At 48.9% G+C, this 17945-nt stretch overlaps 9 protein-coding genes across 9 annotated transcripts; 6 read left to right on the top strand and 3 right to left on the bottom strand.

Annotated features, from left to right (window-relative positions):
* Positions 1-29: 29 nt before the first annotated feature.
* On the top strand, positions 30-1433 carry CI109_103090 (uncharacterized protein; the record flags this gene model as incomplete). Its single annotated transcript, XM_032001478.1, has 6 exons — positions 30-169; positions 447-565; positions 658-869; positions 1001-1110; positions 1175-1284; positions 1354-1433. 6 exons carry the CDS (start codon positions 30-32, stop codon positions 1431-1433), a joined length of 771 nt encoding a protein of 256 aa, XP_031864368.1.
* Positions 1434-2140: 707 nt separating this feature from the next.
* CI109_103091 (uncharacterized protein) lies at positions 2141-4288 on the top strand (the record flags this gene model as incomplete). The annotated part of the gene is made up of 6 exons (XM_032001479.1): positions 2141-2611; positions 2782-3087; positions 3211-3349; positions 3544-3612; positions 3736-4115; positions 4226-4288. 6 exons carry the CDS (start codon positions 2141-2143, stop codon positions 4286-4288), a joined length of 1428 nt encoding a protein of 475 aa, XP_031864369.1.
* Positions 4289-4685: 397 nt separating this feature from the next.
* CI109_103092 (uncharacterized protein) lies at positions 4686-5583 on the bottom strand (the record flags this gene model as incomplete). The annotated part of the gene is made up of 4 exons (XM_032001480.1): positions 4686-4844; positions 4921-5132; positions 5200-5367; positions 5451-5583. 4 exons carry the CDS (start codon positions 5581-5583, stop codon positions 4686-4688), a joined length of 672 nt encoding a protein of 223 aa, XP_031864370.1.
* Positions 5584-6714: 1131 nt separating this feature from the next.
* CI109_103093 (acetolactate synthase, small subunit) lies at positions 6715-8199 on the top strand (the record flags this gene model as incomplete). Its single annotated transcript, XM_032001481.1, has 6 exons — positions 6715-6859; positions 6927-7056; positions 7130-7215; positions 7273-7382; positions 7466-7970; positions 8093-8199. 6 exons carry the CDS (start codon positions 6715-6717, stop codon positions 8197-8199), a joined length of 1083 nt encoding a protein of 360 aa, XP_031864371.1.
* Positions 8200-8476: 277 nt separating this feature from the next.
* On the bottom strand, positions 8477-10059 carry CI109_103094 (uncharacterized protein; the record flags this gene model as incomplete). Its single annotated transcript, XM_032001482.1, has 8 exons — positions 8477-8542; positions 8646-8784; positions 8858-8876; positions 8944-9091; positions 9160-9280; positions 9385-9476; positions 9589-9747; positions 9892-10059. 8 exons carry the CDS (start codon positions 10057-10059, stop codon positions 8477-8479), a joined length of 912 nt encoding a protein of 303 aa, XP_031864372.1.
* Positions 10060-10309: 250 nt separating this feature from the next.
* On the top strand, positions 10310-12527 carry CI109_103095 (uncharacterized protein; the record flags this gene model as incomplete). The annotated part of the gene is made up of 6 exons (XM_032001483.1): positions 10310-10955; positions 11043-11142; positions 11220-11346; positions 11415-11593; positions 11667-12205; positions 12268-12527. 6 exons carry the CDS (start codon positions 10310-10312, stop codon positions 12525-12527), a joined length of 1851 nt encoding a protein of 616 aa, XP_031864373.1.
* Positions 12528-13312: 785 nt separating this feature from the next.
* CI109_103096 (uncharacterized protein) lies at positions 13313-14741 on the top strand (the record flags this gene model as incomplete). Its single annotated transcript, XM_032001484.1, has 6 exons — positions 13313-13352; positions 13436-13751; positions 13823-13842; positions 13908-14108; positions 14188-14527; positions 14594-14741. 6 exons carry the CDS (start codon positions 13313-13315, stop codon positions 14739-14741), a joined length of 1065 nt encoding a protein of 354 aa, XP_031864374.1.
* A 263-nt stretch (positions 14742-15004) lies between these two features.
* Positions 15005-16397, bottom strand: CI109_103097 (mitochondrial 54S ribosomal protein bL17m; the record flags this gene model as incomplete). The annotated part of the gene is made up of 6 exons (XM_032001485.1): positions 15005-15224; positions 15365-15453; positions 15522-15989; positions 16058-16120; positions 16185-16269; positions 16333-16397. 6 exons carry the CDS (start codon positions 16395-16397, stop codon positions 15005-15007), a joined length of 990 nt encoding a protein of 329 aa, XP_031864375.1.
* Positions 16398-16740: 343 nt separating this feature from the next.
* On the top strand, positions 16741-17661 carry CI109_103098 (acyl carrier protein; the record flags this gene model as incomplete). The annotated part of the gene is made up of 3 exons (XM_065967237.1): positions 16741-16956; positions 17290-17428; positions 17561-17661. The coding sequence occupies 3 exons, from the start codon at positions 16741-16743 to the stop codon at positions 17659-17661; spliced, it is 456 nt and encodes a 151-aa protein (XP_065823309.1).
* Positions 17662-17945: the final 284 nt, after the last annotated feature.

Below are 17945 nucleotides of genomic sequence, written 5' to 3' on the forward strand. Positions count from 1 at the left end.
TCACGACTACATACATACATACAAACACGATGCGAGGAGAACACTGTGTAGCTGGAGCTACTATCCTCTCAGCTATGGCTGTCATCTTGCTCGTATTCGCGCATATCGGTCAGATCAGTACCGGGGGTTTGGTGAATGCCATTTATATGGCAGAGGTGAACGTTGCAGCGTGAGTTGGGGTCTTCTTTTTTCTCTTCGGTCAGAGCTTGGACAGGCTGGGGGGGATTGGATGGGGCTGAGGTGATGGACGAGGAGGGAGTGGTAGAATGGAGAGAGCAGATGACGAGACGCGCACGTTGAATGGGACAGGACAGCGCTGATCGTTGGTCTGTATTCATCAATTTCCTTCATCTAACCATACGAAACGGCACGCCGTCCAACTATTATTTCGATCATTTTTAATCAATTCCCACAACCTCAAATCCATCCTGCGTTCCCCCGTACAGCTTCGGAAACGGTTTCGAGGGTGCCACCAAAACCAGCGCGGGTGGTCTTTACAACACCAAGAACGAGAAGATGGGCTACGGCAAGGGTTTGAGACAATACTACCGATATGGCTTGTACAGTGAGTTTCCACTTACTTTTACCCAACGCAGTAGATTTGTGCTGACGTTCTCGTTTCACCTTCTCTTCTGTCTATTCCTTCCATTAATACAGACGCATGCGGTTACCAGAAGGACGGGTCTGGATCTTGTAACTCGTCCACTTTCGCCTACCCCATGGAACCCCTCTCCAACATGATCGCCGATGAGCCTTCCAAGTTCCAGGCTCAGACGGCGCAGATCTTTGCCGAGATCAAACCCAGTGTCACGTTCAAGGAGAATGGATATAACCATACGATGTCAAGAGCTGGTAGTGCTTTGATCTTTGTGAGTCTAGCCTTCTTATCGGACCGAACTCTGCGCTCGTATCGCATTGAGCGGTATGAAAGCAAGAGGATACATTGATCAACTGGATTGCTATGAGATCAATAGCTGATTGTCCTATTCGTCTATTACAGGTCGGATCCGTCGCCGCTGCTCTCGCCTGTATCTTCGGTGTTATCAAATTCCGAATCTCCTTCCTCATCGCAGCCATCTGCGCCGGTATCAGTTCCTTCTTGCTCATGATGTGAGTGGGCATCGCGTCTGTGTGACATCGTCCTAAAGCTGACCTTGATGTTCCTTGGACCCAGTGGAGCTGCGCTCTGGACAGCTGTGATTGCCAAAGACGGTTGGCTCAAGATCGTCAAAGTCACCAATGGTAACTCGTTAGGTGTCCGCGTGAACGCTGGACCTTCTTTATGTGAGTGTTGTCGTGTTTTGGAGTACATCCTCCCAGAAGTAAGAAGCTGATCTGTGTTCGTCGTTGCAGATCTTACATGGGTATCGTTTGCCCTCATCACACTCTCTGCTTTCCCTTACGTGATTGCTTGTTGTACTTACCGCAAGTAAATCAAGTTTCCAATTTTGAGATCCGTTCATCCTCCCCTTTCTCCTTCTCCGTATCAGCTACGCTGGACTGTGGTTATACTATTCTTTCTCAAACTTTCAATTCCGGACTTTTCAAGTAGATCCTCCTTTTTCCTTCTCTCATCCTCGTACGTCTTGATTAGACAAGTATATAGACCTGTACATTTGTCGCGGTATGTATATTTGTGATATGGGGAGATGCCAAACAAATAGCTCACGATCAAAATCCTTATTCCTCGTTTTCGTCGCGTTTAGTCAGGCTGGCGTAGACCTCGATTGACCCATCCGCAAGTAACGAGTGTATGGCTGAGGGGCTATGTATGGTCCTATACCTAGATTGACTAGTGTGTCAAAGCAAAGCCGAGTCATGCATGCAGCTTAGGTAACGACTAATCCATGAGATTCAGTGTTCGAAGTACGCTTCACAACAGTGTAATGACGAAGAAAGGAGCCACCGGCGCCTGACTTCCCGGGCTCCGACCGCGCCAACGCGAGTGCACGTAGACGATGACACACTTGACCACCTGTTTTTGTCAATTCACATCTGTCTGCTCATCAACTCATCCATTGTTCTGACTGCCATATTTTACACACGTATTGGGGTCCCGCTCGCTTGAATCCCCAAGTACGTCCATCGACCGCTCGCCCGCCCACGACGAATCGCGCCTTCGACAGAAGAAAGGATCGCCATGTCCCCCTCCAATCCATCAAACGAGTCCGACCCACTCTTACCCTTGTCAATATCTGCATCTGGGCAACCTTCCACACCCACAGGACCTGCATCTCGTCGACTCCAAGCACGACGGTATATCTCCCCACATGGCGGTGTGTCCTCCCTCCCACAAATACAACCTTCGTCACACAAAGGGAAGGGTAAAGCTAGAGCCATCTCAGAGCACGACGATGACGAGGAGATGGCAGAAGAAAGTGGATCATCATCTTCTGATGAAGGAGGGGATACACAATCGCCCAGTAAGAGTAGAGCCGGAACGCAAGGGAAGGGACGAGCGAAAGAGGGCTTGGGATCAGGATCAGGAGTAGGAGCGGGGACAGGAGGGAGATTGGTCACTATTATCTTTGGGAATGAGAGTGATGCGTCTGGACGGAATTTGGATATATGGGTAGAGGAAGGGGAGAATGTGGGTAGTGTCAAAGAGCAAGTGAGTGCTTCGCCAGTCTGCATCGATTCACAACATATCTCTTCCCCTCAACCTCCTAACAAGCGTCCCATTTATGTCTGAGTCGGTGTCTGTGTCATTATTATTATCATCATCATCGTTGATTCGATATACGTTTCGTCCACTAACATATCTCTTTCATCCCGCTACAGATCCGTCATCTTCGTCCAGCTCTGTCGTCCCTTAACCTCCGGCTCATCCATTCCGGTCGTTTACTCACAGATGGTATCCTCCTTATACCATGGCTTCGTTCGCTCGAAGAACGAGTTCGGCGCCAAGCAGCTGGCGTTGGTGGTGAAATGGAGAGTGTTCTGAAAGATGTAGGATTGGGCGAAGAGGATGATGATGGAGCTCAGAAGGAGAGTAGGAAGAGGGAAGGGAGCGGTCAGGAGAGGGTCTGGTTACATTGTATTGTGGGAGGTAAAGAGGAGCAGACGACCAAAGAGGAGGAAGATGTGGTGAGTGGGATTCCCCGTTCGTCGGAGGATGTTCTGCTGCAAGAGACAATCTTCGTCCTCTCCTGACCTCGCCGAAGTCTGACTTGTGAACACAACTAATCTGTTCATTCTCTCGCGTTACAGCCCGCTGCTCCGCAACGGAGAGGATTCGACGTCCTGCTCGATGCTGGACTGTCCGCTGCTGAAGTCGCTCAGATGAGAAGACAGTTCTACGAATCGAGAGGGGAGGAAGTACCAGAGGGTATGGACATGGGCGATGTTAGTAAGTGTAGCACAATATCCATCCTTTCTGAACAATCCTTTCTGGCCAATCTGAGCGAGGGGAGAAACAGCTTTGTTGCTTGTTGCGGATATGACTCTGGCCAAAGTGCTAGGAGAAGAGCGCAGTGCATCTTTGCTAAAAGCTTGAATTACGCGGATTGAAATTGTGAAGCTGATTTTGATTTATGTTCTTAGACGACGAACACGCTCGAGCTCTGGAAGAACAGTGGATTGAAGGGGACATGACAGCCGAGACAGCAACCAGTGGGTATATTCCAGCTTAGCTTCCTTCCCTCACGGTGTGCAAGGATGATATACAGCCCGTACTACCACCGTCGCACCGCTTGTCTTCAACGACAGCTGACTAACGTTGAGTTGTCCTCGTAGCCTCAACCGAAGGGCTCTACACATCAATCTTACACGGTCTCCTAACTGGATTCCTCTTCCCCTTGATACCATGGTTTTTCTTTCGCGAGCTACCTCTCCCAAATTTCTTCGACGCAGACGCAGAGGCTGCGGCCCAAGCACAATCGCATAGTAATACGTCGGTCGCGACAACGAGACGAGCATCCAATGGACACGGCGCCAGTGCTAGTGCCAGTGCCAGTGCTGGTAACGGCGGGGGCGGGGGTGGTATCCCTGACTCAGCAGTAATCGGAGATACGGAGGAGATGGTCACGGCAAGACGGATAGCAGCTCGTTGGAATCTGGGAGCGGGAGTAGGAGGAGAACCTGTCCAGAGTCAAGTCTTCGGCAAGAGGATGCAGGTGAGTACAATTCTACAAATCAAGCTTGCAAGGCCTACCCGCACGACATGTCGGCCGCGTGAAAGTTGTCCCTTTGATCGCAGTCACTGATATGCTCGTTCGCATCGTAGATGGGCATTCTCCTCGGGACGATATTGAATATTGCCTTTGGAGTGTTGAGGCTTATGAACTAGTTGTCACGAAAATACGAGCAACAAAGTCTATCGTGCTGCGACTCTGAGGAAGATCGTAGATAAGTCTGTCCGTTCAGACTATGTTGTATATTTGGTGTGAACGTATGCAACTGCAATGTACGAGTCCTGTATCACCGCACCCAGTGGACCTTTGATGATAATTCACGTTCATTCATTGATGTTTCGTGACCTTCTAGGTCGTTCGTATGGTATCTATCACTTCAAACCTGGGTACTCGTATATAAGAAATAACAAAAACGAAAATGGGGTATATGTAAAAGCATTCGTCAAGAAAGATGTTATGGGGTCATTTAGCTCGTCAAAAGCAAACTGAAGAAGAAGGATTCCGGATCGCAAAAGGAAGTAGATAGTATTGTCCTGTATCGTGACATAACGTTTAGAGGACAAAGTAGCTTGCAGCGCCGACGAGGGCGAGAGCGAGAGTTGCCGGAGCGGCAAGTTGGGGGAGAGCACCGGACTTGGCGCTTGTGGAAGAAGCAGAGGATGAAGAGGATGATTTGGTGCCATTTGTAGCAGTGCTGGATTTGACGGTGCCCTGTGAAGAAGAAAACATAACGGAATTAGTGTCGATGATCGTACATAGATGTAAAAGGGTAGAAGGGACGACTTACAGTGGTGGAGTTTGAAGAATCGGCGGTAGCTCCGGAGACAGGTAATGTCGCGTTGGAAGAAGCAGCGGCGTCGATAGCAGCAAGCGTCGTAGCGTTGAATTTACCACTCATGGATGAGATGGTGAACATGGCAGAGAAGGCTTCGTAAGGGTATTGAGGGTTCTTGGCATCTTTCAAGTTGAGCGAAGTGAATCGGACAAAGTAGTGAGAGTCTAAAAAGGGAGAATGAAGAACAGATTGGTCAACGATTCTTCTGTGTGGTTGTTCCGTTCAACTTACCATCTTGACCGATAGAAGGGTCGATAGTAGCGCTGATGGAAGATGCTTTGGATACGTCGACTGATGCAGCGAGGTTTTGGAGCTTGATCTGGTTGTTGACTGATCCGGTGTAGATGTCGATGGAACAAGGTCCGACAGAAGCGACAGTGGGGGTCTTTCCGTCGTCGGCTGAAAGAAGATGGAGAGATGTCAGCAACCAGATCCAGAGATTAGCGGGCTTTGAAAGGAGGATGGATGGACCGGCAACTTACCCCACTTGACTTCGATGACCTGACCACCGGTAGCGGCGGTAGAGTCGACAGGACTGGTGATGTACACACCCGCAAGGACGGGGTGGAGAGCAGCAGCGGCAAGGAGGAGGTATGAAGCGGCGTTGGCGAACATTTTGTGGTTGTCGTTGTGGTTTTAGTGGTGGTTGAGAGTATAGTTGAAGTTGTAGTTGGTGAAGTGGGGCAGAGAGTTGATCTGAGAAGTCGTGGGGTCGGTTGTTGAGTGAACGAATGTGGTTTGCGTAAAGAGCGTGAGTGAGTGGGTGGGTGTGGTTGAGCGAGTCGGTGGTGGTCGATATCGAAATGAAAACGAGGCTCGTCGAGAGTTGAAATATATTAAACAGATAAGTTGAATGAGAAGAGAGAAGAAGAAAGGAATGAGTTGTCGGATGGGGGATGGGGGGGTTAGGATATATGAGTCAATGAACAAAGGGGAATGTGGGATGTGGATGAACGGATCAAAGGAAAGGGAGGAAGACGGGAGGAATGGATGAATCAATGCGACGTAGGCGAAAAGGTGGTCAATGCGTCAAAAAGGACTAATTGCTCCCCGCCGAGAGGAACAAACACATCGCACGGACCAGACACCCCCTTGAATTGGAGCACTTGGCTCTTTGGGCCCTTGGCAAACGGCGTCATGTATCCCAGCTTTGTCCAACTGTTCAGCTATATCGTATTCATCATACATCACCCCAACTTCGGTCTATCCGCTTTGCTCAAGAAGGCAACACATGACAAGGAAGCAAGTTTGTAGGGTAGGGTTAATGGTTGATTGTTGACGCTATTCCCTCGTTGCGAAACAAACATTTCGCAACGGATGATACATTGTTTGGTTGATTTATTGATTTTCAGGGTCTGTAATGTTCCATCCGACGAAACAAAGACAACAACAAAACAAGGAAATAACACAAACAAGTGGCGTACTCCACCATACAACATACAACGAGAAAAGGGTCCAAGCACACCCCCGATCGGAAGTAACAGCACTGGAGGATTCGGCATTATTTCTAGGTAGGTGAGTGTGGCACTTTGTCCGAGTGAGGGGTCTCCGCTTTTTGCAGGATTGATCCCGTTGAGAGGTGAGCGAGTCGAAGTGCTAAAAAGTCTGGAGAACGAGTTAGATACGATAACCGAGCGAGTAACCTGGGGCTGGCAGAGTCAGTTAACACGCACGTCTAGACTAGACAGCATACTTGCCATTCAGTAACTTACAAAAGCTCAACTTACACCGACAGACATATACATAATGTCGGCTCGAGCAATCACATCTACTTCTCTGAGATCGTTGAGGACGACCGGCGTCACCGGTACTGGTGCTATCGCACAACGATGGGCATCTTCAGGTGCCAGGGGTCCTAAACCCATTGACGACAGTACAAGCGCTCTTGATTGTGAGTATGCCTCTTGCAGATGAGTCTATCAGACCAGAAGACTGATTACATTCTGTCACGCGTCCAGACAAAGCACACAAATCCGCAAGGAGACTTCCCCACCTCGTCACTCAACATCCTCGATCTCCCTCGGCCGAAGAGGCAGTCACCAACATCTTGTACAACACCCCTCCTCCCAGCACCGAGCCATACAAGCGGTGAGTGGTGATCCTTCCGCATCACAACTATGGACTTGCACGTACCCGAGCTGATGGAACCCTCTCCTCGCAGACATTTGCTCAACTGTCTTGTGCAAAATGAGCCCGGTGTGCTGTCTCGTGTTTCTGGTATTCTCGCAGGAAGGGGCTTCAACATCGGTCAGTCGGTCCCATCCTTCAAATAATGAGTTGTACTGAATCTTGGGATATGGACAGACTCTCTCGTCGTGTGTCAAACTGAGATTCGAGACTTGTCAAGAATGTGTATCGTCCTCAAGGGACAAGACGGTGTGATTGAGCAAGCTCGTCGTCAGTTGGAGGACTTGGTGAGTGGGGTGGTGTTGTCCTGTCATGCGATCAGCCTGTCGTCAATTCCAAGGCTCTGACACTGAGCTGTGTGACACTTTAGGTCCCCGTCTGGGCAGTTTTGGACTACACTAAGACATCGGTTGTGGAACGAGAACTTCTCCTTGCCAAAGTTTCAATTCTCGGACCCGAGTTCGCCGAGGCGCAACTCGCCCCTCAATCCCTCGACAACTCGTTCGAGCACGCTGTCGAATCTCAGGTTTCCGCACCACCTTTCATCCCTGCTTCCGAGAGCGGTGCGGACCATTCCATCGAGAAAGTACAGAGAGAACAAGCTCTCGCTCGTTCATTCGAAGATTCCTCATCATCATCTTCCACCCAACAACTTTACCCAGGTCGACAAAGAGGTGAAATCTCAGCTAGTGAAGCTCTCATCGCGAAGAACTTGCATCTTGCCGCTATTAGAACTTTGGCAGATCAGTTTAATGGAAGGATCGTGGATGTCGCTGAGAACAGCTGTATCGTCGAGTTGACAGCGAAGAGTGTTAGGGTCGATGCGTTCTTGGGTTTGATGAGACCTTTCGGTGTGATGGAAGCCACTCGATCAGGTGAGTCGTGGCGGTAAAACCCCTCAAACAACCTTCTACTTGTCCCCTTCTCCAAGTTCTTTCTTCGATGATGTATGCGTCCTTCATAGGCATGAAATGCTGACAGCTCACTCCCAATCCAGGTGTCATGGTCCTCCCTCGAACCCCCATCCCTCGATACGGCGAGGAAGACGAGCTCGTCCTCGACGACAAGGAAGAGGTCGACTTGAGCATGCTCCCTCCTGGATAGAGTGCGACCGCGATCTACTTGTACACAGCCAAATCTCTTGTCATATGCCCATATCAAAACATGCAAATATCCAATGCTATACCATGACTGCACGAATTCGATCAACACTGAAATGGTGTGTGGCATTGCAGCATAAGTCTATCTATGACTCTGAATATATATACAATCGCCCTTGAGCCCACCGCCGGCCCCCCTTCCAGCCACGTGAATCCTTCCGTCCACAAGAGCCGTCTATGAGAAGCAGTTTTCTATACTCTTTCCCAGCCTCTTGGGTCGCTTAGACCAAGGACGCAAAGGCGGGATAAGTCTTCTCGTAGACTGTAAAGATGATACCACCGCTCATCTGATCGTCACCAATAATCAGCAACGGGCTCACAAGACCAGAAAGTAGATCAAAGGGGGGAGCAGTGGTTTGTGTTAAAAAGAGGACTCGGACTGCGACTCACGATCAATCGACCCAGTCTGGGTACTGTACCCTTCCAGAATTTGAAGAACCCTTCCTCCGTCATGATCCTATACGCACAGTGGAATGCGTTTCTGTACTGTGCTCGAGCTTCGAGAGATTGCATTCGAGTCTTGACGACGCTAAGTAGATGAGTGGATCGGATCAGCAATGTCGCAGTACCATAATCATAATGTGGATCAAAGAGATGCTCACTCGAATGGCATTGTGGAGTCTAAGTAGTTGAAGGGAAAGCTAATGTTTAGCTCGTACGTCCTCGCAGAAGGAAGCATCGCACTCACAAACAGTAATTACACCAGCCGCAGAACCGATACCGAATGTCATCCACCCAGGCATCTCTCCGCCAGGTATTATACTCCCTTGCGCAAGTTGCTTGAGAGTGGAATAAGACGAGAATCGAACGGCAGAATTGGCACCTTGTCGTAACATCTACATCCGAACAGCGATCGTCAGAGAAGGCGTCGCGTCGAGGTCTAACAGATGAGAGATGTACGTACGACAGGTCCTACACCTCTGTAAACTCCCCTGTAACCCTCCTCGGCGATGATGGTCTTGATTCCGTGGACCATACCTTTGAATCGAGGTTGAGGTCTTTTGGAATCTTCGATCATCTTGGTCCTAAAGCAGTCATAGTAAGTGAGTCAGCGGGTGCTCTACGAGTGGGAAGAGTACTAGGCCCTTGCATCTTGGATGACATTGATGATACAAAGAAGGTCACTCACTTGATCGTCTCTGAGGGAGTGACGGCGATAATCGCTTCTGACATTCCTGCACCCAAACCGGCCAACATCGATCTTGGCGCCGTAAGCTTGCCCTGTGGATATGTAATCGCGGGTCAAGTCAGCAAGATCCTCTACCAGCGCCCACTGGATAGCAGAGCCAGCGAAGGCTCATTTTAGACGGGAGTTGCATATACGCCCACTCACCTCATCGTCCTTGAGCAGACTCTTGAATTGATCATAGGTCGTGAATCTCACACCTGCTTTGACCGCGTTTCCAATGACCACGGGTGCGACACCTGCATAGAGTCCGGCGACACCACGTTGATTGATGGTTTGACGAAGCGCTTGGTAGGGTGAGAGTGACTAGGTACGAGACGCGAATACGATGATCAGCTTATCATTTGGCTAAAAAGACTATCTTTTCGTTGTCGATTATGTCAAGGGATCGCCATAACGAAGAGTAGTTTAAGACATGTATTGTTCTCAATGACTTGGAGCGCTACTCACCTTCTCTCCTGTCAACGCTCCAAATTGTAATTGCGTCTTCAAACTCTCCAAGGGAAAAGTCACGAACGCCTCTGTACCTCCCGCGATAGCACCAGCTAAAAGCGAGGCGACCGGCTTCTCTTTGCCTTTCCCTTTGGCGGCAGCAGCGCTATTGACGGAAGTGGACATGTTGATTATCGATTATATAGTGAGAGCTCTACAAGGTAAAACGACAGGTCAAGTTGTAACACAAAAGCACAAAAAGTTGAGATCTTGGGAACTGGGAACTGATTTTCCGGAACACGGACGAACGAGTCATTTCAGAAGTAGAGGAGTGTGTGGAGAGTGGAGGTGGTTTGATTCATTCAGTGCTAACTTATATTATTGCTGTCAACTCCCAAACCATCTTCCAACTCACTGCTCATCGTCTTGACAAGCTATGAGTAACCTTACTCCGTCTAGTGAGGCAGGACCTTCGCGACTCAGTACATATAGAATCGGTAATCGTTATCTTCATGCGAAGAATCGTCAACCTCTCACATTGAAATATATCGGATCACTACCTCCACTTTCGTCGACCTCGACCGTACCTACGAACAACGATGAACGTAGTGCTCAACTCTGGCTCGGCGTAGAATATGACGATCCGGCTTATGGTAAAGGTCATTCGGGAGAATATAAAGGTATACAAGTATTCCAAACGAGAGAAAAGGGAAGTGGGGCTTTTCTGAAATATGTTGGGAAACCTCTGGTGGAGGGTAAGACTCTGGTGGAGAGCATAGAAGAAAGATATGGTAGGATCGATCCGTCGCGCGTCGTCAAATCGACAGACTCAAACGGACCAAGTTGTGACGATAATCGAGAGGCGAGCTCATCGAACAGCAACGAAGGTACGAGTAAAGGTGGACAAGTCGTACTTGGGTCTTCGAGCGGGGCTATCGTCGTTGAAGCTCCGAACATTGGAGATGTAAGAGAACGAGTTGCGAAACTTGAAAAACTCAGAAATATGGGATTTGAAGATGAGTCGATAACGAGCTTGGGAGGGAGTCAGGAAGTTAGAGAGGTTCTGAGGACTAGGTTGAAAGGTATGTTACGACTGTCAAGTGCAAACATCTTCCATCTTGTATGACTTTACTAAGTCAAAAAGCTGACTGTTGGGCGCGGTGGGATAGGACTGAAATGGTTGAACTTGTCGAGAAATCTCATATACGATTGGGACGATGTGCTTGAGATAGTAGAACACCTGGAGGGGTTGGAGATACTCACCCTAAGGTGAGTGAATGAACATTGCATTCTTTATGCTGGCCACGCTTGCTCACGTTGCATTCTCTCTCGATCTCCGTTCTCAGCCATTCACGATTTAACACTTTGCCAGAGGTACTTACGCACTCGCCAGAGTCGAAAGAACGGTATACGCGAGCCTTTGCTCGAATAAAAGAACTTCACTTGTCTGATTGTCTAGTGACATGGCAAGAGGTGTGTTGCCGTCTTATTTGGAGACGGACTGAGAAGGACATCTTTGCTCATATCAGGCTTTTCTGCAGGTCTGCCGACTTGGCACGTTGTTCCCAAATGTGGAGATACTTCATCTCGAAGCGAACAGAGCTTTGATCACTCTCGACTCTGAGTTGGAAGGATGGTCATCGGTGAAAGAGTTGAAACTTGGTGGTTGTCCCATGAGTGATTGGGACGAGGTGGTTCGAGCCTTGGGCCATCTTGAGAGGTGATTTAGCTTTCTCGCCGGCGATCCAACGTACCAAAAGCAAATTCGACGCTGACTATGCGACGTGGAGCAGGCTTGAAAATTTAGATCTATCATCCACGAATATGGAATCGATACCAAAACCTCCGACTTCCACTGTTGAACTATCACATTTCCCTCGACTCCAAAGCCTCGCCTTGCTCAATTCTCGAATATCAAAATGGACCGATATAGATAATTTATCAAAATATCTGCCTCGCATCACATCATTACGCTTTTCATTACATCCTAACATCTCATCAGCGAACTATGAGGACGAATCTCCCTTACCACCTTCGTCGGTGACGATATCCGGTCATCCGAGATTGGATCGATCCATCTTCATTGCCAAATTCCCAACACTCACAATATTCAATTCGACCCCGATCACTGTGACAGAAAGGAGAGACGCCGAGTTGTTTTATATCAGCTACGTGGCGAAATATATAGCAGAGCACGGTGCTCCTACAGCAGACAGGGCAGTTGGTGAGTGGGGGAGGTACGAGGAGCTGTGCAAATTGCATGGTAGAGAGATCATCAGCAAGGAAGAGAAGACGACTAAGGATAAATCTGGATTGCGAGGGAAGATGATCAGTAAGTTTTCGATCAGCAGATTGCACCTTTGTACGAGGACGAGCTGAGACATCGAGTTACAGCACTGCATATATACATGGTACAAAATACCAATTCAGAAATGGCGACATTATCATTATTACCTTCATCGTCAATATCTTTATTACAACGCAAAGTTGCTCGTGTTGTTGGCGTAAAACCGAGCGAAAGCGCTTCGATCGGGTTATGGACAGTGAGGACTGGACGGGAGAAGGCTGTCAACATCCTGGAGGAAGGTGGACATGGAGAGGTCGGATGGTGGTTCAGTGATGGGGATGAGGTGATTGTAGAGCTTGACAATTAGCATTTAGGGGATGACCAAAATGGTCGAATAAACATGCCGTGTGTAAAGGGATGAGTACCTGCTTCTCTTGCGGACTCGCTGTGTATGAACCAAAACCTGATGTAATATGTCCTCGAGGCGACTCATACACGAGATGCGGATTGACAACTAGAGGGATAAGTCGTGGTGCCACCAGCACACGCATGTACAATGACAACAGACGCACGATTTACTTCCGAATGAGTTTCCTCGAGGCAGAATGTTCTGTCCGAATTTAGCCACTACAATGATGTAATGTAATGTCATGCGCCGTACTGGAACCTCTATTCTGTTGCAGAGGTGTTCGCGAATCTTCACCGTTGACATGCCATGCAAGGCCCTCGAAACGGAACCAGTCTATTCCGATCCCTGTTCGGCATGATCTCGGTTCTAATGCTCTAAAACCAATGCCGCACGCTTTACACCGCTCACCGCTGGAATGGAGCTAACTTACGGTAAATTACGAGCTAACCTCCACTTTCTGTTGTGACGTACTGTTCGTATGCTTTTGAACTTTGATCGAGAAACCACGTATCATGATCATACAGTATTGTGGAAAGTATCTCGGTAACCGGTGAATGGCAGAAAGAAGAGGATATGTAATGCAATGAGGTCATACTGACATCGATGGAAATGTAAAACCTTCTATAGCATGATGATGAGTGAGGTATATAAAAAGCCTGGATCCAATTGATACGCTGCTTGGCTTCTCTCCTTGTATGAAATCTGCATTTAAACAGAACAGCAAATTAACAATAATAATCAACATGTCTCCCCAAACTTCTGCCAAAGGTTACGGTATCTCTGGTGAGTTCAATGTTTTCTACCAATCGTTTACTGGTAGACTGGTAAATCCCAAATATGCTCACACCTTTCGTCCTGTTCATTAGATACCTCCAAATACACCGACTTCACCGTCAAAGATTTCCCCCTCAAGACTTCTCAACCTGACGATGTCACACTCTCCATCGAATTCTGCGGTGTATGCGGCTCCGACGTCCATACCGTTACAGGCGGTTGGGGACCCATGTCCGTTCCCTTCTGTGTACCAGGCCACGAGATCGTCGGCACAGTCACCGAGGTCGGGGATAATGTCAAGGAGTTCAAAGTTGGACAGAGAGTCGGTGTCGGAGCTCAGGTTCTGAGTTGTTTGAAATGTAACAGGTGTAAGGAGGACAATGAGCAATACTGTCCCGAGCAAGTGGAGTGAGTCCCCCTTGTCCTCCTCATGTATATAGCTGGAGAGTACTGACACGTGGACTGATCCTCCTTCGTAGCACTTACAACGCCAAGTTCCGTGAGTGGCTTTGTGTCTCGTTGGTGTCAATCATTCCTTTGCTTATGTTCCCCTCCCTTGATCAGCCGACGGCGTCGAAGCTCAAGGAGGTTACTCAACGACCATCCGAACAAACGAGCGATTTGTCTTCTCCATCCCTGAGGCTATCAAGTCCGAAGACGCGGCACCCATGCTTTGCGCTGGATTGACCGTCTACTCTCCTTTGGTGAGGAACGGTTGCGGACCCGGTAAGACGGTCGGTATTGTCGGTATCGGTGGATTGGGTCGTGAGTGCAGTCTTCTTATCCCACCACCAATAAGGTATCTGGCGCTGATCTTTTCGCTTATTCTTGTGCGCTATTGTAGACTTCGCCATCCAATTCGCTAAAGCTCTCGGAGCCCACGTCATCGTCTTCTCTCATTCCCCTTCCAAGAAAGAAGACTCCCTCTCTCTCGGCGCGGACGAGTTCGTCTCCACCGACGAGGATGGTTTCGCCGACAAATACTTTGACAAGATCGATTACATCCTCTCTGCTGCTGATGCGGAGAAGATCCCCCTCTCCGACTTGCTCTCCACTCTCAAGATCGACGGTAAGATCACATCTGTTGGTCTGCCCGACAAGCCTTGGGAGGGATTGCAGCCTCAGATCATGGCCAGTAACGCTTCTTGTATCGGATGCTCGCACATCGGTTCAAAGAAGGAAGCGTGAGTTCCCGGTGCCCTTCTCTGGTTTGAGAACCGAAGACTGATGTGATAAATCATCCTTTGTAGCAACGCAATGCTCAAACTTGCCGCTGAGAAGGGTATCAAACCCATCATCGACGAGATCCTCCCCATGTCTCAGGCCGGCAAGGCCATCGAGGCTGTCAAGAACAACAAGGTCAGGTACAGGTTCGTCCTCAAGCAGGATCTCAAGTAGAGACGATCTGAGAGATGAGTAGAGATAAAGAGTCAAATATGTAGCTATAGTTTAGTATGATCAGCCAATGCAGCAATTAGTCTTAACCTGTGCTATAACCGCGCAAATGAGTTCTATGTACCGAACTGAACAGTCATCGCGATCCGGACTTCAGGTGGCACGCACGCAACATCACTGTCTGACTCAGGTGTCCCTCACTCAACACTTGTTTCTCGCAAGACGGTTGTTAATAGCTATGCATGTATATATCACACGTATGCACCTCACAAAGCCTGCTCACTCCCTCTCTCAACGACACTCCCCCTTACCACCTCGGCATCTCGAAACTGGTTGAAGAACCTCGGTGTCCTGTCCGCCTCTCCTCTACCTCGTCCTTGGCGACCCAAAGCTCCGCGAGCGAGACCGAGACCGGTGTTGGCGATGGACATGCCGGATAGTCTCTCACCGGCATGAAGGGGTCGTCCACGTTTGGGCTTGATCAGTCTGTGAAGGTAGAAGCGCATCAGTGTTGATGTCGCAGAACGAGAGGAAAGCAGGGCATAGTATCGTGGTGAAGCAGTAGGGTGAGGTGGTAAGACACTGAGAAGCGGATGTCTGATATGAGTGTGAATGCCCAAACTCACTGTGATGGTCTGTATTTTGGTCGTTCTGAATCATCTTCGACAGGAGCTCGAAGTCCACCATAAGCCGACTCTTCCGCTTGGAGGTAGTCCTATCGCGCACAACGTATCAGCTTTGACATTCTTGTCCGATGACAATAAGTTACGCAAGTCGACTCACTGCGTATTCTCTCGCTTTTGCTTTGAAAGCCGCTTGTTCCTCTTTGCTCCTAAATCTCAAAATCCTCTCTACCTCTTTCCTAGTCTTCTCTCTCAAACCCTCCCAACCTTCACTGACTCCCTCCAGATCACCCTTCTCCTCCAAAACTTCCAAACTCTCTTTTCCGACTGTTCGAGCCAATAACTCGAATTTCAGATCTCTCGGTCCGTCGACGAGACACACGATCGCGTGAGGAGCATTGTCTCCTTGCCGTCTACCGAATTTGTGGATTCGAGTATATCCACCTGGTCGAGAAGCATATCGTTCGGAGAGTGTTGTGAATACTTTAGGTAAGAGGGATGTGGGAGGAGTGAAAGTCTCGGGATCGAAGGGCTGAGCAGAGGAGGAAGGGTACGAAAGAGGTGGGAGGGTTGGCGCAGGGTTGGTCGGTGAAGGGGTGTATGAAGATGAGGGACCGTGGTGTGCGGGCTGTATAAACGTCACACAATAAAGTAAGCTTGAGACCTTGGTATGTCAGTCCACGCAAATGGACTCACCATGAGATAGGCCATAGCTTTACTCTTAGCTTGGTTGTTGCCCTTCTTCCCTAGTGTGATGATCTGGCAAAGGGTGAATTAGCACTTGCCCACTGCTCCTTATTCCGGATCCAGCTCTTCAACACACCTTCTCAGCCAGCTTCGCAGCCTCCTTGGCCTTTGGCAGAGTAGTCTTGATCGTCTCATGGTGCAACAACGCCGAAACGAGATTTCTACAAAACGACGATCATCAGTCCACTATATTCATGAAGTATCCTATAAAGGCGTTGACTCACCGGAGAAGGGCGAGTCGATGCGCCGGCATCCTGCCTAGCTTTCTTTGGTTGATACCGTGCTTCATCTTGTCGGGTGTGTGATAGTATAAGAGGTAGTAGTGATTGATGCTATGCTAAGTTGCAATATAGATGGACACATGTAAGTGGTAAAAGTCAAAGACAGCGAATGGAGGTTGTATGCTCGCTGCTACTGAAATCTGTGCCACTCGAGTTCCTCGATCGGTGATTTTCGGAAATTACCAGTACAACCGCACTCACTCTCACTGCAGTCTCACTCACTCGCTCACTGCAGTCTCACTGACGACGCCATGTAAGCATCAATGTCATACATCTTAAGACTATATCACAAATAAACATTCTCTCTTTGCACTCTCACATACAACAACCAAACCCACACACCTAGCCAAGATGTACAGATCCCTCCCAGTCCTCCGATCAGCTCTCCCCTCCACTCTTCGAACAACCACCCCTCTCCTCCTCGCCCGACCTTCCCAATCCATCACCAAGATCGTTGCCGCTCCGATCTCCAGGTCATATGCCGCTTCAGCAGGTTTGAGCAAGGATGATATCTCTAGTAGAGTTTTGGACGTTTTGAAGTCGTTTGAGAAAGTCGATGGCGGTAAGGTGAGTACCGGATACCGAGTACCGAAATAGTAGATGAAGGAGGGAGGAGGTGTGCAATCTCGGAATGCTGATTGGACTGAATCTTCATCCCCTATTTTCCGCTATGCTCGATTGACCAACCTCGTCTCGAATCAATATCACTTGCTTCTCTTGGCAACCTACTTTTTGTCACTCGCTTGGGTCTGACACCGACGTAACTGCATTCTTCGCTGCTGCCTGACGTATCACTGTCCCTCGCTTTTCGATATCTTCCGCTCCGTTCCTAAACCTCCACTTCATCGATCCACCGCTCTATCATCAACATTTTCGACCCTTAACTCCCCCCACACACAGCTCTCACCCTCCGCCTCATTCACCTCCGATCTCGGCCTCGACTCCCTTGACGCTGTCGAGGTCGTCATGGCCATCGAGGAGGAGTTCGCTATTGAGATCCCTGATGCCGAGGCCGATGAGATCACCACCGTTCAGAAGGGTGAGTTGGAAATCATTCTGTCCACACACACAAGGCAGAGTCAATACTGCCGCTGGTCGTCTTCCCACTGCGAGACCGTCCGAGATATTGTCGAAGGGATTTTGCTGATCAATTGTTATTCACCTGTAACAGCTATCGACTACGTTGCCAACGTGCGTTTCACTTACCTTTTATCAATCTCCTTACTGACGCTTTACAACCCCTCGTCCTCCAATACAGTCTCCCGAAGGTGAGTTTCACTTCTTGTTTCCAAGCGTATTGCCAAGACTCGTCCTGACGTATCCTACCCCTCCTTCCAGCCCATTAATCCCGGAATCACGCAGAGGTGTTTGTTCGAGACATGCAGTACATGACCATATACGTAAAGGACTAACCAGATATCGTTATACAACCTGCGCACAAGTCTGTCTCACGTCCACGTCGAATCTGCCGAAAGCTTTTCCCTTATCCCTACTTGTCATGATGGACTAATTACCAAAACGACTCAAGACACATTGGCATGTTTAGCATATTGGGT

The sequence above is a fragment of the Kwoniella shandongensis genome, chromosome 5, assembly GCF_008629635.2.
Source record: "Kwoniella shandongensis chromosome 5, complete sequence".
NCBI classification, from domain to species: Eukaryota; Fungi; Basidiomycota; class Tremellomycetes; order Tremellales; family Cryptococcaceae; genus Kwoniella; species Kwoniella shandongensis.